The sequence below is a fragment of the Macrobrachium rosenbergii genome, chromosome 12 (assembly GCF_040412425.1).
Source record: "Macrobrachium rosenbergii isolate ZJJX-2024 chromosome 12, ASM4041242v1, whole genome shotgun sequence".
NCBI lineage: Eukaryota > Metazoa > Arthropoda > Malacostraca > Decapoda > Palaemonidae > Macrobrachium > Macrobrachium rosenbergii.
The window spans coordinates 117,233,554-117,247,193 of NC_089752.1; the positions used below are offsets into that span (position 1 = coordinate 117,233,554).

The 13,640-nt window shown below is 37.1% G+C and overlaps 1 protein-coding gene across 1 annotated transcript in view; it reads left to right on the forward strand.

Moving 5' to 3' along the window:
* The first annotated feature begins 2,217 nt into the window (after positions 1-2,217).
* The window catches only part of Oseg2 (intraflagellar transport protein Oseg2), a 48,542-nt gene continuing 37,119 nt past the window's right edge, over positions 2,218-13,640 (forward strand). Inside the window, exons 1-7 of the mRNA XM_067112963.1 lie at positions 2,218-2,381; positions 5,764-5,907; positions 6,991-7,103; positions 7,369-7,554; positions 9,581-9,668; positions 10,962-11,176; positions 13,071-13,238. Of these exons, the coding sequence (XP_066969064.1) occupies positions 2,343-2,381; positions 5,764-5,907; positions 6,991-7,103; positions 7,369-7,554; positions 9,581-9,668; positions 10,962-11,176; positions 13,071-13,238 (953 nt within the window). The 5' untranslated portion in view covers positions 2,218-2,342. The remainder of the gene's footprint in view (positions 2,382-5,763; positions 5,908-6,990; positions 7,104-7,368; positions 7,555-9,580; positions 9,669-10,961; positions 11,177-13,070; positions 13,239-13,640) is intronic.

Below are 13,640 nucleotides of genomic sequence, written 5' to 3' on the forward strand. Positions count from 1 at the left end.
TGTTAATAAAACATCCTACGTAAAGGATTACTGTAAAAGATGTATGAATACAAATAGCTTTTTTTTTGCGTAAGGCTTGTGACTGTAATGCAGAAGAATCACGAAACTTCAACGTGATATCAAATTGCAAATTCGCCACAAATGAGAAAATGAGTACCGAGTAATGAGTACCGAGTACTTCCGTGTAATTAATTAAATGTTAACAATTTTCAAGGTACACTGAGTGCGCCTTGAAAATGTGTAACAGTTACACGAGAACTGTCCTCTTGCGAATCTGCATAATTAACTAATCACGTGGTGAATACCATTTCATGTAAGGACAGGATAAATGTACATCAATATTCAACAGAACAGAACTAGTAGCAGGGATTGCTAACAAAGATTATATATGACAATCAAAAACATCCTCACAATATTGTGGGCTGCATGAAATGCCAACTTCGTAAAAGATAAGAAGAAATTCAATATATTTATTTACTTATTTAAAGTGTCATCCTAAACGAAAATTGTCGTATTTCGTAATTCGGAGAACCTGCGGCTCTGGTGTCCTGGGCACAGCTGTTTGTATTGAACCTTCCCATATTTGGACTTACTGACATTTGTTTAGACCCTTTCCTTGGCTTTCTGGCTTATTTAAAAGAAAACTCAGTGTCAGTGATCAATCTTTGTTCCTTTTCTTGAGTGTATGAAGTGCAGAGGGACGCATATCATCAGCCACCTATGTACGCCCAGTTTTTTGCTTGTTCTTTCTAGTGTCAGTGAAAATTGTGTCGCAAGTGAGCCAAGTATAGATTTCTAATATTCATGACATGTCCCAAGATTCTGGTATTGCATCTGTGGTCATGAATAAACAAATCCGCCAGGTAGCTCTTGGAGAAAGGTACATTGAGTCGTAGTTGTATTTAGAACCGTCTTGAACTAAGAAGTCGTATAATCAATTTAGGCCTTTTTATTCGCACTGTTCAGCTTGACGCATGCGTGGGTCGATCCTGCAGGCAGAGTTGAGAACCTCATAGTCTGTTGCACCGAGGTTTGCCTGACATTTTGGCAATGATGGTCATTCATATGCATCTCTTTGTGGCTTCCTTTGCAGGGGCTGGGGATAATATAAAATGCAGACCAGCCATAATGTGCAGACAGCGTGGACCACTTAAAGTATGAATTTTTGCAACCTCAGTTAGTGTACATGTTTAACCAAAGATCTGAATGCTTAAACAATGCACTATATAGTGCTGCGTTCTGCAAATTCTCCTAGTTAGTATTTTATTAATACTGTGACATGGGCGCTCAAGATTTATAGGTAGTCTAAACGGGGATGATGCGTACGTAGGCTGGGTAAGAATGCTGGGGACAGAGGTAAAGTGGAAAAATTAGATTGGGGATCTGATTTGACTGAAAGTGATAGTAAATGTACATGAGTTTTTCCATCACCTAAGGTTTTACACAACACTTTTTCTCTTTTCCCGAAAATTGGCATTTGCTCTGAAAATCAAATCAAATCTATTTCTGAATGGCTAGGAGTAGAGCAGTGTGCTCAAACGACCAAGTTTGTTTATAAGTAAAGTACAGTATACTAGAAGTGTACTACCAATGTCCATTTCATCGTGTGTCAAGGAATTTGGTTTTAATGGCTTTTTATGTCCTCCTCTCCCCCCTTTAGTTGGAGTTTTGCGTTTCATTGCTTATTATTATCTATAATATATTACCTTCGCTAATACCAAGTGTTCTTTTTCACTCACTATCACCTTTGCATCTTTTATATATACTCGTGAGGCCTGTCCTAACTAGGAAACATTGTTTTGGAAACAAAGTTTGCAAGCTTATTACAAACATTCTCTAGGAAAATGTTCGTAAACTGTTTGTAAACTTTGTTTCCAAACAGTTTTCAAACTGTTTGCAAACTGTTTCCAGACTGTCTGCAGACAGTTTGCAAACTTCGTTTCCAAACAGTTTGCAACCTTTGTTTCCAAACAGTTTCCAAACTGTTTGCAAACTGTTTCCAGGCTGTCTACAAACAGTTTTGGTTCCAAACAACGTTTCCTAGTGTGGACAGACCTTTTACTCTCCCGTAGAGAAGACTAGATAATAATTTTTAAAAATTTCATTTAGCACCTACATCCTACATCTAATATTTTTTCTCAGATCAGTAGTGTTGTGACGAACAAATAGCTGCCTCCTATGAACAAATAGCGGCCTTCTGTCAACAACGTTTGACAGATGTCATGCCGCTGAACATTCCAAACGCAGAAATGATGTCCGAGCGTCCCCCCTTCGTAGAAATTCGAGTTTAATGCCGCCTAATTAAGTGAACTTCGAGTGATGTGTCATGTTCATGGTTTAAAATGAACATTAAACACCTCAAGAACATTTTACCACCCCAGGTAATGTGATAATTTCTTTTAATGTGCGGATAAATATGTATCGTGACGATACGCTGGTAGCTCTAGCATAGGCGAGTGACAGCCATGATTGAATCGCACTTTTGGTGACTTTATAATAAATTAAACATGAGTGAGACTTAGGAATAGCAGCAAGAATTAAGGCATTTCATCAGTAATGCCATTTATCATCCGTGAATTAGAACTTTAGGCTTAAATTATGGGATACATTATTGACGAAAAATGTCCGATTACCGTATCCTAAACTAATGGCTAAGGTTAGGTTAATGTAGCTTAGGCTTTGACAGATTAATTTTAGGTTGGTAGGATAAGCTATGGTATTGTTTTACTTTAAACTATTATGTGATCTCGGAGATTTGGTAAAACTTTAGACTGCTAGCCTACAGCGGCTTGGTTCCCGCCAGTCGCTGATCGGAATATTTACTGCCTTTCATTTATGCTTTTCATTATGTGTATGATATTTACCTTCTTTTTTTTTTGTTTTTTATGCTCATCTCCGTAGGGGCCAGGCTACTACTAAATGCAGCACCTATTTGGCCTGTAAACTGGTTGCTACCGTACCTAGAGGGGTGCGGTAGTAGTCTTCAGTTTTACCGGAGTTTTAATGCTGTGATCATAAGTCTCCTCGACATGATTCAGCCAAGTATGAAGCTCAAGCTCATATCTATCACAAATTTACCGTTACCATTGTTTTTACCATCTTTTGTTAATGTTTCACCATTCATGGAAGTGGTGTTGGTAATAAAATAAACCTTTACAGTGAAAGAAACAAACGTCAGAAATGTTCAAAGCACACATTAAGACAAAAATTAACGTGTTAAAACGAAAATTATGTTTTCATGTCCAAATGTGGTAATGGTCTACGGTATAATTATACCAAAAGCTAGTCATCGGAGTCTATGGACTTGGACCATATTAGTTAAGTCTACTGCCATGTTCCAGCCTAATGAAATCTTTGACTGCTTTATCTAATATTATATGTGTTAGGGTTATATATGGTTAGGGTGTGCCATAGTACCTGTAAGTTTTTCTACTTAGGCTTAAATCACTTTCACAATGTTATTTGGTCCATTGTAATCAACCAAGCAGTCAGTAATCATTTGATAGGTTCTTAGTAACTAAGTTTGTACTAGGTGTGTACATGATAGCTTATGAAGCCCTTCCATTTGTTAAATTAAAGGCCTATAGCTTTGTCATAAAAAGAATAAATGTTCAGGTTTGGTATAATAACCCAGATTCATCACAAACACACGTTCAGGAAAATTTATTTTCTTCTGTGGTAGAGGAGATTCTGAAAGCTCCATAATGTCGTAAGGGAATGCTAATTGCATATCACCTCATTGTGTTAATTAAGATTATAATACAATTGTTGAAGGAATTTGATTCAAAATTATGCATGATGATATTCAACCAATGCTTAAAATATGCTGGAAATGTGGCAGCAGCCTCAACATTCATACCTGTTTCATGATTCTATACAATGCAGCCATCCTCACCTGCAGTAAATGGCTTCGCTGTACCCATTTTATAGTTTTTTATATGTAATGCCAAGTAACTTATAATCAGTCTATTCAAGGTATTCTTTGCTCAGATCTTCATAATGACTCATGAAGATTGCTCTTTTGATGCAACTTTCTGCCATCCACCAGAGCCCTGTTTCTGTTTGTGTCCTATCCAAATATTTAACGATTTTTCCAACCTTACATAACCATTTATCGGGCATAACTTTATCTGTCTCAGGAGCATAAGGCATATTCCTCACCTGCCGTCACCAAGCACTTCTTCTTTTGGATGTCAGGTTGTATTGTGTGCTCCTACCAACAACCAGGTTGCAACTTTTTCACTACTTTTATATTGGTTGTTGAAACTTAGTAACAAGGTAGTTAGTTCACTGCCGGTTAAGGGGGTGAGTGAAGGAATACTTCTCACTTACTTGCCGCCACCAAGCGTTTTTTTTCCAGCTGCCTTCAGATAGGATATCTTGTTGGGTTTCTCTGGACTGCTGAGTTCAAATATGTGTTTTGTTTTGAGTGAATTGTTTACTTTACCATGGAAAATGGTATCATTAAGGGAGGTGTGAAGGGTGTCAGCAAGTGTAGTGATCTCCTTGCCCTCTGTTTAGGTGGCTTCTGACATTTACTACTCTATTGTAGAAGTAGATTTGCTTCTGCTGTGGTAGGGTTGTGGTAGAGGGGGGTAGGCTAGAAGGGTTAGCCTACCATTTTCGCCTAGCTGTCAATCACCTCCCTACTCTCCTGGCAGAGAGTGGATTTATGTTAGGGAAGCCGGGAAACAGTACACATGCCCTTACTGTTGCTGCAACCTCTAGGAGCTCAACACTGGTGAGCTGCCAGTATCGGTTATCTTTCCCGTGGAAGATGCCCCACTGGCATCGATCATGGCTGCTACCTGCACAGGAGAGTAAGACATGGGATTAGGGGCAAACTTTCGTTTCTCTTCCTCCTCTTTGTTTTTGAGCTCTTCCTTGCCTTCCTTCTTGCTTTCTCCTTCATGTTCCTCTAAGAGTCCTGTAGAGTTTCAAGTGAGTGCCTTTTCCTGGTTTGGGGAGGTGATGGTGTTTGTCCACCCGTGGGTGTTATGTTTGCTATAGATAGGCCTGAGTGAGCTTGGTACCTCGGGTTAACCTGCGCTTCTTGAACATGAAGTGTGCTTTCCACCCATTCATCTCTGGAAGCACACATGTTAGAGTCAGCGCTACCCTCTTGCTTGATGTGTGTACAGTCCCCAGATTGTGCTTGTACAGATAAGGGGTTCATGTTCAGTGCTTATAGGTTCCAGGACGCTCTGTTGCAAACAGCTGTAGGGCATCCTGGTGTACTAGTGGTCTGCCACTTGCCTTGGAGTCGCAGTTTACTTGAGAGAGCCTTGTCTGCTCTCCCTTAACTGCCAGTTAACTGCCTTGTTAATGTGTTTCAGTGACTGATTCTAGCATTTACCACTCATTTTTTAAAAATAATTCAGTAATTATACAGGCATATTCAAATTGCAGTTCTTAAGAAAATTGAGGTGATTTCATCTAAATTTTCTTGTAGCAGGATTCCATTCTTCCATGGTGAGGTATGTTGATCTTATTCAGCTACCTTTCTTAGTTGTAAAAGGAAATTTAGCCAGTCCAGTAGTACTGAAGGTCTAGACATGATTGTAGCTAGATGCCTCTACACACCTTAAATCTAAGTACAAATTTTTTAAGAAGAGAAATTCTGAAAGTCCTTTTCAGTTGTAGAGAACAAGAGTTATTCACACACATATTTCTAAGGATAATGCAAATGATAAAACCAGTTTCTTTGGTAACCAAACAATTTTTGTGTGTAATACTGTAAGGTATGTATTTTGCTCTTTTCAGGATGGTGCAGCTAAAATCACTGCACTTGCTTGGTCACCAAATAATGTAAAATTAGCAGTGTCAACAGCAGAACGTGTCATTCTCCTCTTTGATGAAAATGGAGAACGAAGGGATAAATTCTCTACGAAGCCAGCTGACGCAAAGGTAAATATAGCACTCATTTCTAAATACATTATGATAATGTCTGTTGAAATAAATATTGGATGTGTTCCATGACTATTTACAAATCATAGTATATTTTTTCAAAGACTTTGCTGGTGAAGAATTAGGGAAGCAGGTCACAGTTTCAGTATTCCGAGGGTATTAAACATTGCTGTCTTGGATTTTGAGGCCTCTCAGACTTAACCATACAAACTCCAGAGTGCAATAGACGTACACATGTATTAAAAAATCTTTAAGAAGGAATTAACACTTAAGTTTCTCCCAATAGCATTGTCAACCTTTGGTTTTGTTATGAGCATCCTGTATGAATGAGCCAAAATCTCCTACTACCTTACTCATTTTAAATACAGCATTTCTTCATCCAGACTATAGTTTGAGGGAAGAGTAAAACCATTATTTTTTTTTTTTTTTAGAAAAATATGGTGCGTACTACATTAAAGTCTTTTGCTGGGTTCATTATGTACAGCCCAACATATTGTATGTTTCCTTCCACTTCTGTTTCCCCTTGTTTCCTCATTGTGCCAGTCAGGAGTCTTTAAAATTTAAGGGCCTTAAGTATACTGTATTCCAAATCAGAAATGCTTATGAATGTTTTGTTACCTCACTTACAAAATGTTATTTTGGCTGGTTATGCTCCTGACAGTGGAAATTGAAGTGCTTGTGGAAAGAGGGTGACTTGCAACCATAGGAAAACTGGGATTTCTGTCACAGAGGGATAACTGACTTTTGCTCTCATTAGCCACAAAAAAACCCTACATGAGTTGCACCAGTTTTACATTTCTGCTTTACCGTTAAAAAGCAAATTATGGCTCACTTCAAATGGTCCTTTGTTTGTGAGGATACATTGCTCTGTAAAGATTCTTAATTTTTTTACATCATTTTTAAAAGATTCATATCCTTATATTTTAGAATTCGTGTACAGTGCAGTTATTTCAAAATATGTTTAGTAGTGATCTATGGTTCAAGAAAACAATAGATTAAGATGATGTACCTAATTTGAAGCATAAACACTTTTTTGCATGTGCACTTATTTAATTAATTCTTTAACTTGCCTTAATTTTTCAGTATGGAAAGAAGAGTTACCTTGTCAAAGCCATCGCTTTCTCCCCTGACAGCACCAAAATTGCCATTGGACAGACTGATAATATAATTTATGTGTACAAAATTGGAGAAGAATGGTAAGAAATTATTAAATTCCTCCATATTTTTAAGTGATATATGTATTAAGTACAGTGCTGTTTTAATGAATGCTGAAAATGAAGGTTTTGTTGGAGTGAATTTTATGTCATGCCCTATGTGGTGAAAAGATAAAAAAAAAAACTATGTAATTGAAAAATAGGTTTAAATCTTACTGCTTTCATACTTTAATTAAAACTACTGTATCAGGACAAATAGTTCATATTCTTAACGTGAAACTAACCCCATTTTATACATTTTTAATAGGGGAGAGAAAAAAGTGATCTGCAACAAGTTTGTGCAGTCATCACAGGTAACCTGTCTGATTTGGCCGATGGAAGGGCCAATTGTCTATGGATTGCTGGAGGGTAAAGTTCGAGCAGCAAATGTCAAAAACAATAAGTCTCAGACTCTCTATCAGACAGACTCATATGTTGTATCTCTGACCCCCAAGTAAGTAAAATGTGACATTTTTTTCAATTTTAGTACTACTGTATGTGCAGTGAATATTACTTGCTGGTTTTAACACTTTTAAAAATCATATTTTGTTTCATACGTAAATCTGTGCATTATTGCAGTTCTCAGTTATTTGTTCGACTGCAGTCCTAAGGTCAATATCTGTTTGAATAGCAGGCTGTGAAAAAATGCTTGCGGTTAATGTTGGTACCTACGTACCTTATTGGGGCACAGGTTTTCTTGAACCCATGGAAATCCCAGGTTCAAGATCAGTAACTTTCAAAAATTTTCATTTAGTCAAAAACTGGTCACTTACAATTACCCTTTGTGTTCAAGCAAAATTGCCCTTGACTTTTCATTCCTTCATAAGAAAAAAGAATGAAAATAGCAGTTATGTGGTAGTTCACTGCATGTATAGGCAGATTCCAAAGTCTCAAGTACCTGTATGTGTTATTCATATGTCTTTGATGACATTCAGTACTGGTGTGAAGTCCCCACACATTTTGCAAATTGTGAACTGTATTCAAAGATGAGCTTAATTCATTTCTTTGCTCATATTCAATAAAATGATTAGCAAATTTTCCTCTGCCCTCTGAAGACAGAAGTGGTTATAACAACTAGATCAGGTAGTTTTACCCTTACCAGGTTGGCAGTTTGCTAAGATATTATGAGAGAACTTATTTTTTATTACTGAAAAGCATAGCTACCAGACTGTTAGACTTCAAGACTAGTGTTAGGTTTGTATTAATTGCGGTTTTACACTTTTGATAAGCTTTAGTTTTTTGGTGTCAGTGAGTGTTAGCCAGTTGTTTAAGAACTCCCATAAAGGTTAGTTTTCATTAAGTTCATTGCTAACTTAAGGCTTTGCCTTTCCATGCCTTAGCTTTAGTTGACCTAGTAGGTTCGAGCTATATCGTACGTTTTGATTCTTTTATTCTTTGCTTCAATTGCTGAAGGTAACTCATTATGGTAAAACTAGCAAGCAAGATGGTAATGTAAAATCCAAATAAATTTGATACAGAAAAAATGTACAATTACTGGGGCTATCCCATGACTGCACTAAAAGAATCACAGCCCTAAAAAGATTAGATGAACAGGCAATCCTGAAAAGCCCGAAATGAAGAAAATAACTTAATAAACGAAGTACAACTCCATTTACCAATAATGATATGGTAGACAGTGATGGTACTAGCTGAAAGGTAAACTTATAACACTAATGCACTGTAAAAGTTTGCCCATTGCTATGAACTTACTACAAATGTAACAAACAAAATAAAGAATTACATGAATGGCACTGCACACACAATGTAAATGATCTTTATCTAGGCCAAGCATCTTGACACCTCTTTGCCCTAAAGTGAGTCACATGGAAGAATGAGGCCTTTTAGAAGGACGGACTGTTGTTTGGGCTTGTGCAGTGAGGTTTTTGTTTTTCAGGTTCTTTCAGGTTGGTGTGACCAGATGGCCATTTGTTTGGAATGAGGCTGTTTAAGATTAATGGGTTTGTAGTGCGCAAAAGTTGATCTCTTATAGAAATTTATCTCTTATAGCATGCACCGTTCTCCTAGCCCTACTGATTTCCTCTACTTACCCATCCAGAATATAAAAAAAGTGAGGCAATTGACTTCTGTGGACCTGTGATTCCATGAGGCACAGACTCAGAACTACTACTACTCTCCCCTCCCCCCCTCTTTTGCCAGGCTGCAGTGTTTGAGATGATTCAAAGACTGCAAATGCATGGGTGATAGGTTTTTATGAAAAATCATATGTGCATATAAAAGATTAGTTCTTTGATTGGAAGTATTATAGAGATATTTCAAGTTTTTAACTTCTGTTGCACTTTGATACAGTATTTAGATAAGAATAAAGACTCAACATTGTTCAGGATATTCTGTAATGTGCTGTAAAAGCTACTCCCTAGATTTGCAGTTTTTTAATGAAGTATTTGAGCAGTAATGAGGTAGATATTTTATGAATTTATAGTAGTCGTCAGTTATAGTAAATTTTTCTCTTGACGCTACAGTTTACGTGGAACGGCTTTCCTTGCTGGTCATGCTGATGGTTCAGTTGTACGGTTCTATGTGGCGGATGACTCTTATGCTGAGCCTCAGGTACGTGTTGACTTGAGATATTTTAGAATGATAATAATAATAATAATAATCGTCCTGATCACTATCAGTAATGTTTTCATGCCAGTTTTCTCTTTAAGGGGTTAGATGTGAAATTAGTTGTCTCCCCTTTCTCTTTGAATTGTCAGTTAGCTTAGCTCTTCATCTATCCCCTTTTCCATGGTTTTCCTAGTCGTCTTTTAGGTCTCCAACTTGCTACTTAAGTATATACTACTTTTCCAATTACCTGTTCCAAAACAGCTCAGTCAGTTAGATGCATACTGTATATACCATTTTTCTGATTACCTCTTCCTAACCAACTCAATCAGCTGGACCTCGGTTTGTTTTCCAGCCACTAGACACCACGTCTCTGCACCAGTTCCTTGGACATTGTATGAGCTTTATTTCTGTTTTCGAGCCTTGAATATGAAAATTAGACACCTACACTAAATTAACTTTCTTTGTCAGTTCCAATATTCTAGCAGCATTCAGTAATACAGATTTTTGCATACAACATAAGTTTTTGCTCTTTCTACTGATGGGATTTTTTATATATTAGTTGTTTGGTAGTCTCTACATCAACCAGGTAGTGGTTGTTTTTTTTTTTTCTTACCACCCTCTCATTACTCACTTGAGAGTCCAGTGCCTGCAAGATAGCAGAGTGGTTCTGCCTCTTCTCTGCCCTGTTCGTCTACCACAACATCGCTCTTGACTTTCCTCTCCTCCCCATAGCTCTTCTTATTCATTTCTAGCATCAGAAATGTCTTGCTCCATATGCATTTTGCTATCCTGAACAGTTTCCTGTGAAACCATATGCTACATTCAGTACAGTACTGAGGTTGACTTTTCATTTTTTCTACTGTGTCCTGATTCCCACCTTTCTGATTACCTTTTCTTATGCTTCCCTATTTATTCTCCGTAAGGTGTGTTTGGCCTACAGTGATTTTCATTCTTTATCCCTTTGTTTTTACTCTTTTCATCTTTTAAACACTGTTATAAGTTCTCCTTCCAATCCTACTTTTGACACTCAAGGTATCTACACGTAACAGTTCTTAGGGGCCTCCCTTTCTTATATCTTTTTTAGCTTCCTCCAGTACTATGGTGAACAGGAAAGTGCCCATGGATTATCCTTGATGGACATTAACTCTTATCTTAAATGTTTTTATACAGCTACTGCTGTCTTTTTTATTTTAGATGTTGTTTTAAGGAACACTAACATTTGAGTAATGTAGTAGTTATGAACAGTGAATCGTGCAGTCAGTTTTATTCAAGTCTTTTTTTTTTTTTTTTTTTCAGGGAAAAATAATATCCCATCCAGTTCCTCCATATGCCCTTTCATGGACCAACAGCAACATCGTTATTGCTGGATGTGATAAACGTGTGGTGATGTATGCCAAAACTGGAAAAATGCAGCAGCAGTTTGATTACAGCCGGGAAGCATCAGAGAGAGAATTCACCACTGCAGCGTGTAGTCCAAGTGGCCAGGCTCTGGTTGTGGGAAGTTATGACAGGTATATTAATGAACAAGTTACTGAAGCAATTCAAAAGCTATATGCGTTTTAAAGGCATTGTGCAGTTACTTCTTTGTATACAGTAGTTCAAATAAAATTGCATGTAAAAGATTTGAGGTTAAAGCTTTAAAAAGAACATTAGGAGTCAGATGGCAGGATTGAGTGAGAACTGATACCATGAGGGAAATTACATCAGTTCTCTAGTAGATGAGATAATGGTGAGATGAAGATGCCATAGAATAGACATATCCTTTGGGCAACCAATGTGAGAATAGTGCTGATAGTACCAGCTGGGCTTGTGTAGACCTACATGGGCAAGAATTATAAGAATGGAGGCTGGAGTTTTTTTAAGATAAAGCTTTGGAAAGACATGAGTGTTAGAGTTCCATAGCTTGGAGGTGGTGACAGTGATGGCAGTTGAAATTTACGTATCTCTTTGACTTCAAAGGAAGTTGTATATTTTCTCTGGTGTAGATATCAATTCTTTTATGCAGGGAGAGGGATCATTTTTCCTTGTTTGCAAAAGCCATTCTTTATAGTTGCAGAGACATGTACAGTAGGTAGATAGTGTACTAATAGACAGAATAGTTACTCCATATTTTCAGCCTCTGTAAACTTTGGTATTATACCAGTATAAATAACCATTTTAGCTGAGGTTGTAACAGGTTGGGGAAGTTTGTCAGTTGTTCACCAGAAAGAGAAATGTTTTCAGAGGAATAGTGAGCAACAAAGGTTACATGGGATGGCACTCAGACGTTTAAACTTTAAAATGGCCTGTAGGCTGTTGTTATTTGAATTTGTTTTTTTAACCTCCCTCCAGATTGTAATAATTTAAACATAGCTTTTGTTTTATACAGATTGTCAGATTTTGATTCTTCTCATTTTCAAATCAAGGGGCAAGATTTCTTATCAGATTTTTCCCTTCGGCTCCTAACTGCAACCTCTTTCATTCTTTTTACTGTACCTCCGCTCATATTCTCTTTCTTCTATCTGACTTTCCACCCTCTCAAACAATTGTTTCATAGTGCAGCCGCGAGGTTTTCCTCCTGCTACACCTTTCAAACCTTCCTATTGTCAATTTCTCTTTCAGCTCTGAATGACCTCATAGGCCCCAGCGCTTGGCTTTAGACCTAAATTCTATATTCTGTTCTATTCATACGAGATTTTTCTCTAGAATTTGAGTCTGAAATGAGAAATGCTTGTAATTTTCATTGCAGTCTCATGTTGTTTTAATGTTCTGCAAAACTTCTACTGTATTGAAAACCACTTGTTTTAGTTAAGCAATCTAAAAATATAAGACCATTGTTAGTACACAGCAATTCTAGGAACAGTTTCAGATCTTATAAGGATTGTGTTCTCTAATGACAACAAACCATACGCTCAGTCTGCTGCTGGCAAAGAAAGTAGAATGCTTCGTGTTTGCAAAATTTTTTGCGGCTTGCAAATGGATGGGAATGTCACTGCCACAATCACCTGTGAACTTGTGCTTCTGTTGATGAATCCAGTCTGTTGAATCAGTTGGCAGAGTTTGGTGAAAATCCCTTTTTAGGTATTAGGAATATTCGAGTTTGCATGCTAGGAGACATAAATTACTGTATAAAGCTTCAGGAATTGTATAATAAGTAAAATTTAGTACAGTGTATTGCATATAATGAATAAGAGTTTGGGGCAGGAATATATTCAGTTGTGCTTCTAAATTCAACTGTGCTTCTGTGGCACTTGTGCAGTGATAAAGTTTTTATGACGAGTATGGACACTGTTAGGCACCATAACATGTATGGGCAGGAGCTGTGATTTAGAATGAATCTTTATAGGATGAAGCTTCAGTGAGAGTACTTTACTGTTTTCCTTAATGATATTATTTTTGATGTTGAATGGATTTTATTATTCACAGGTTACGGATCTTTGATTTCAATACTTCACGTGGTATGTGGGAAGAAAAAGGTACTCGTGAATTTGAAGGATTCTACACTATAACCGCCCTTGCGTGGAAAAAAGATGGCTCTAGGATAGTGTGTGGTACTCTTTGCGGGGCAGTGGAACTGTTTGATTCTGTTCTGAGGTAAAATACTTGGATTGAAACTTTATGCATGTTAACTTACTTTAGTAATCCGATACAGTTAACCTCCAATATTTTATGGGTTCAGTGGTATTCCAGCCTGAGTAGAAATGGATTTTAGGAAAAAATTATATACCTGTACATCTGTTTCCAACAGGTTATATTAATTGATCATTGATCATCAACCTTTACGTATTTCTCTTTTCCTATTTTCATCACTAAAATTGCGAAAAGTTATATTGAATATTCCATATATAAAATGTGTTTTTGGTTTGGAGGCTGATGTATACATTGCACAGGTAGCCATACCCATAATGCTTGGGAAGTCCTAAGGAAACATGAAAGATGACAAATACGGTATTGTAAAAGTATGATAATTGTGGCAAGAAATGATTAGATTTCACA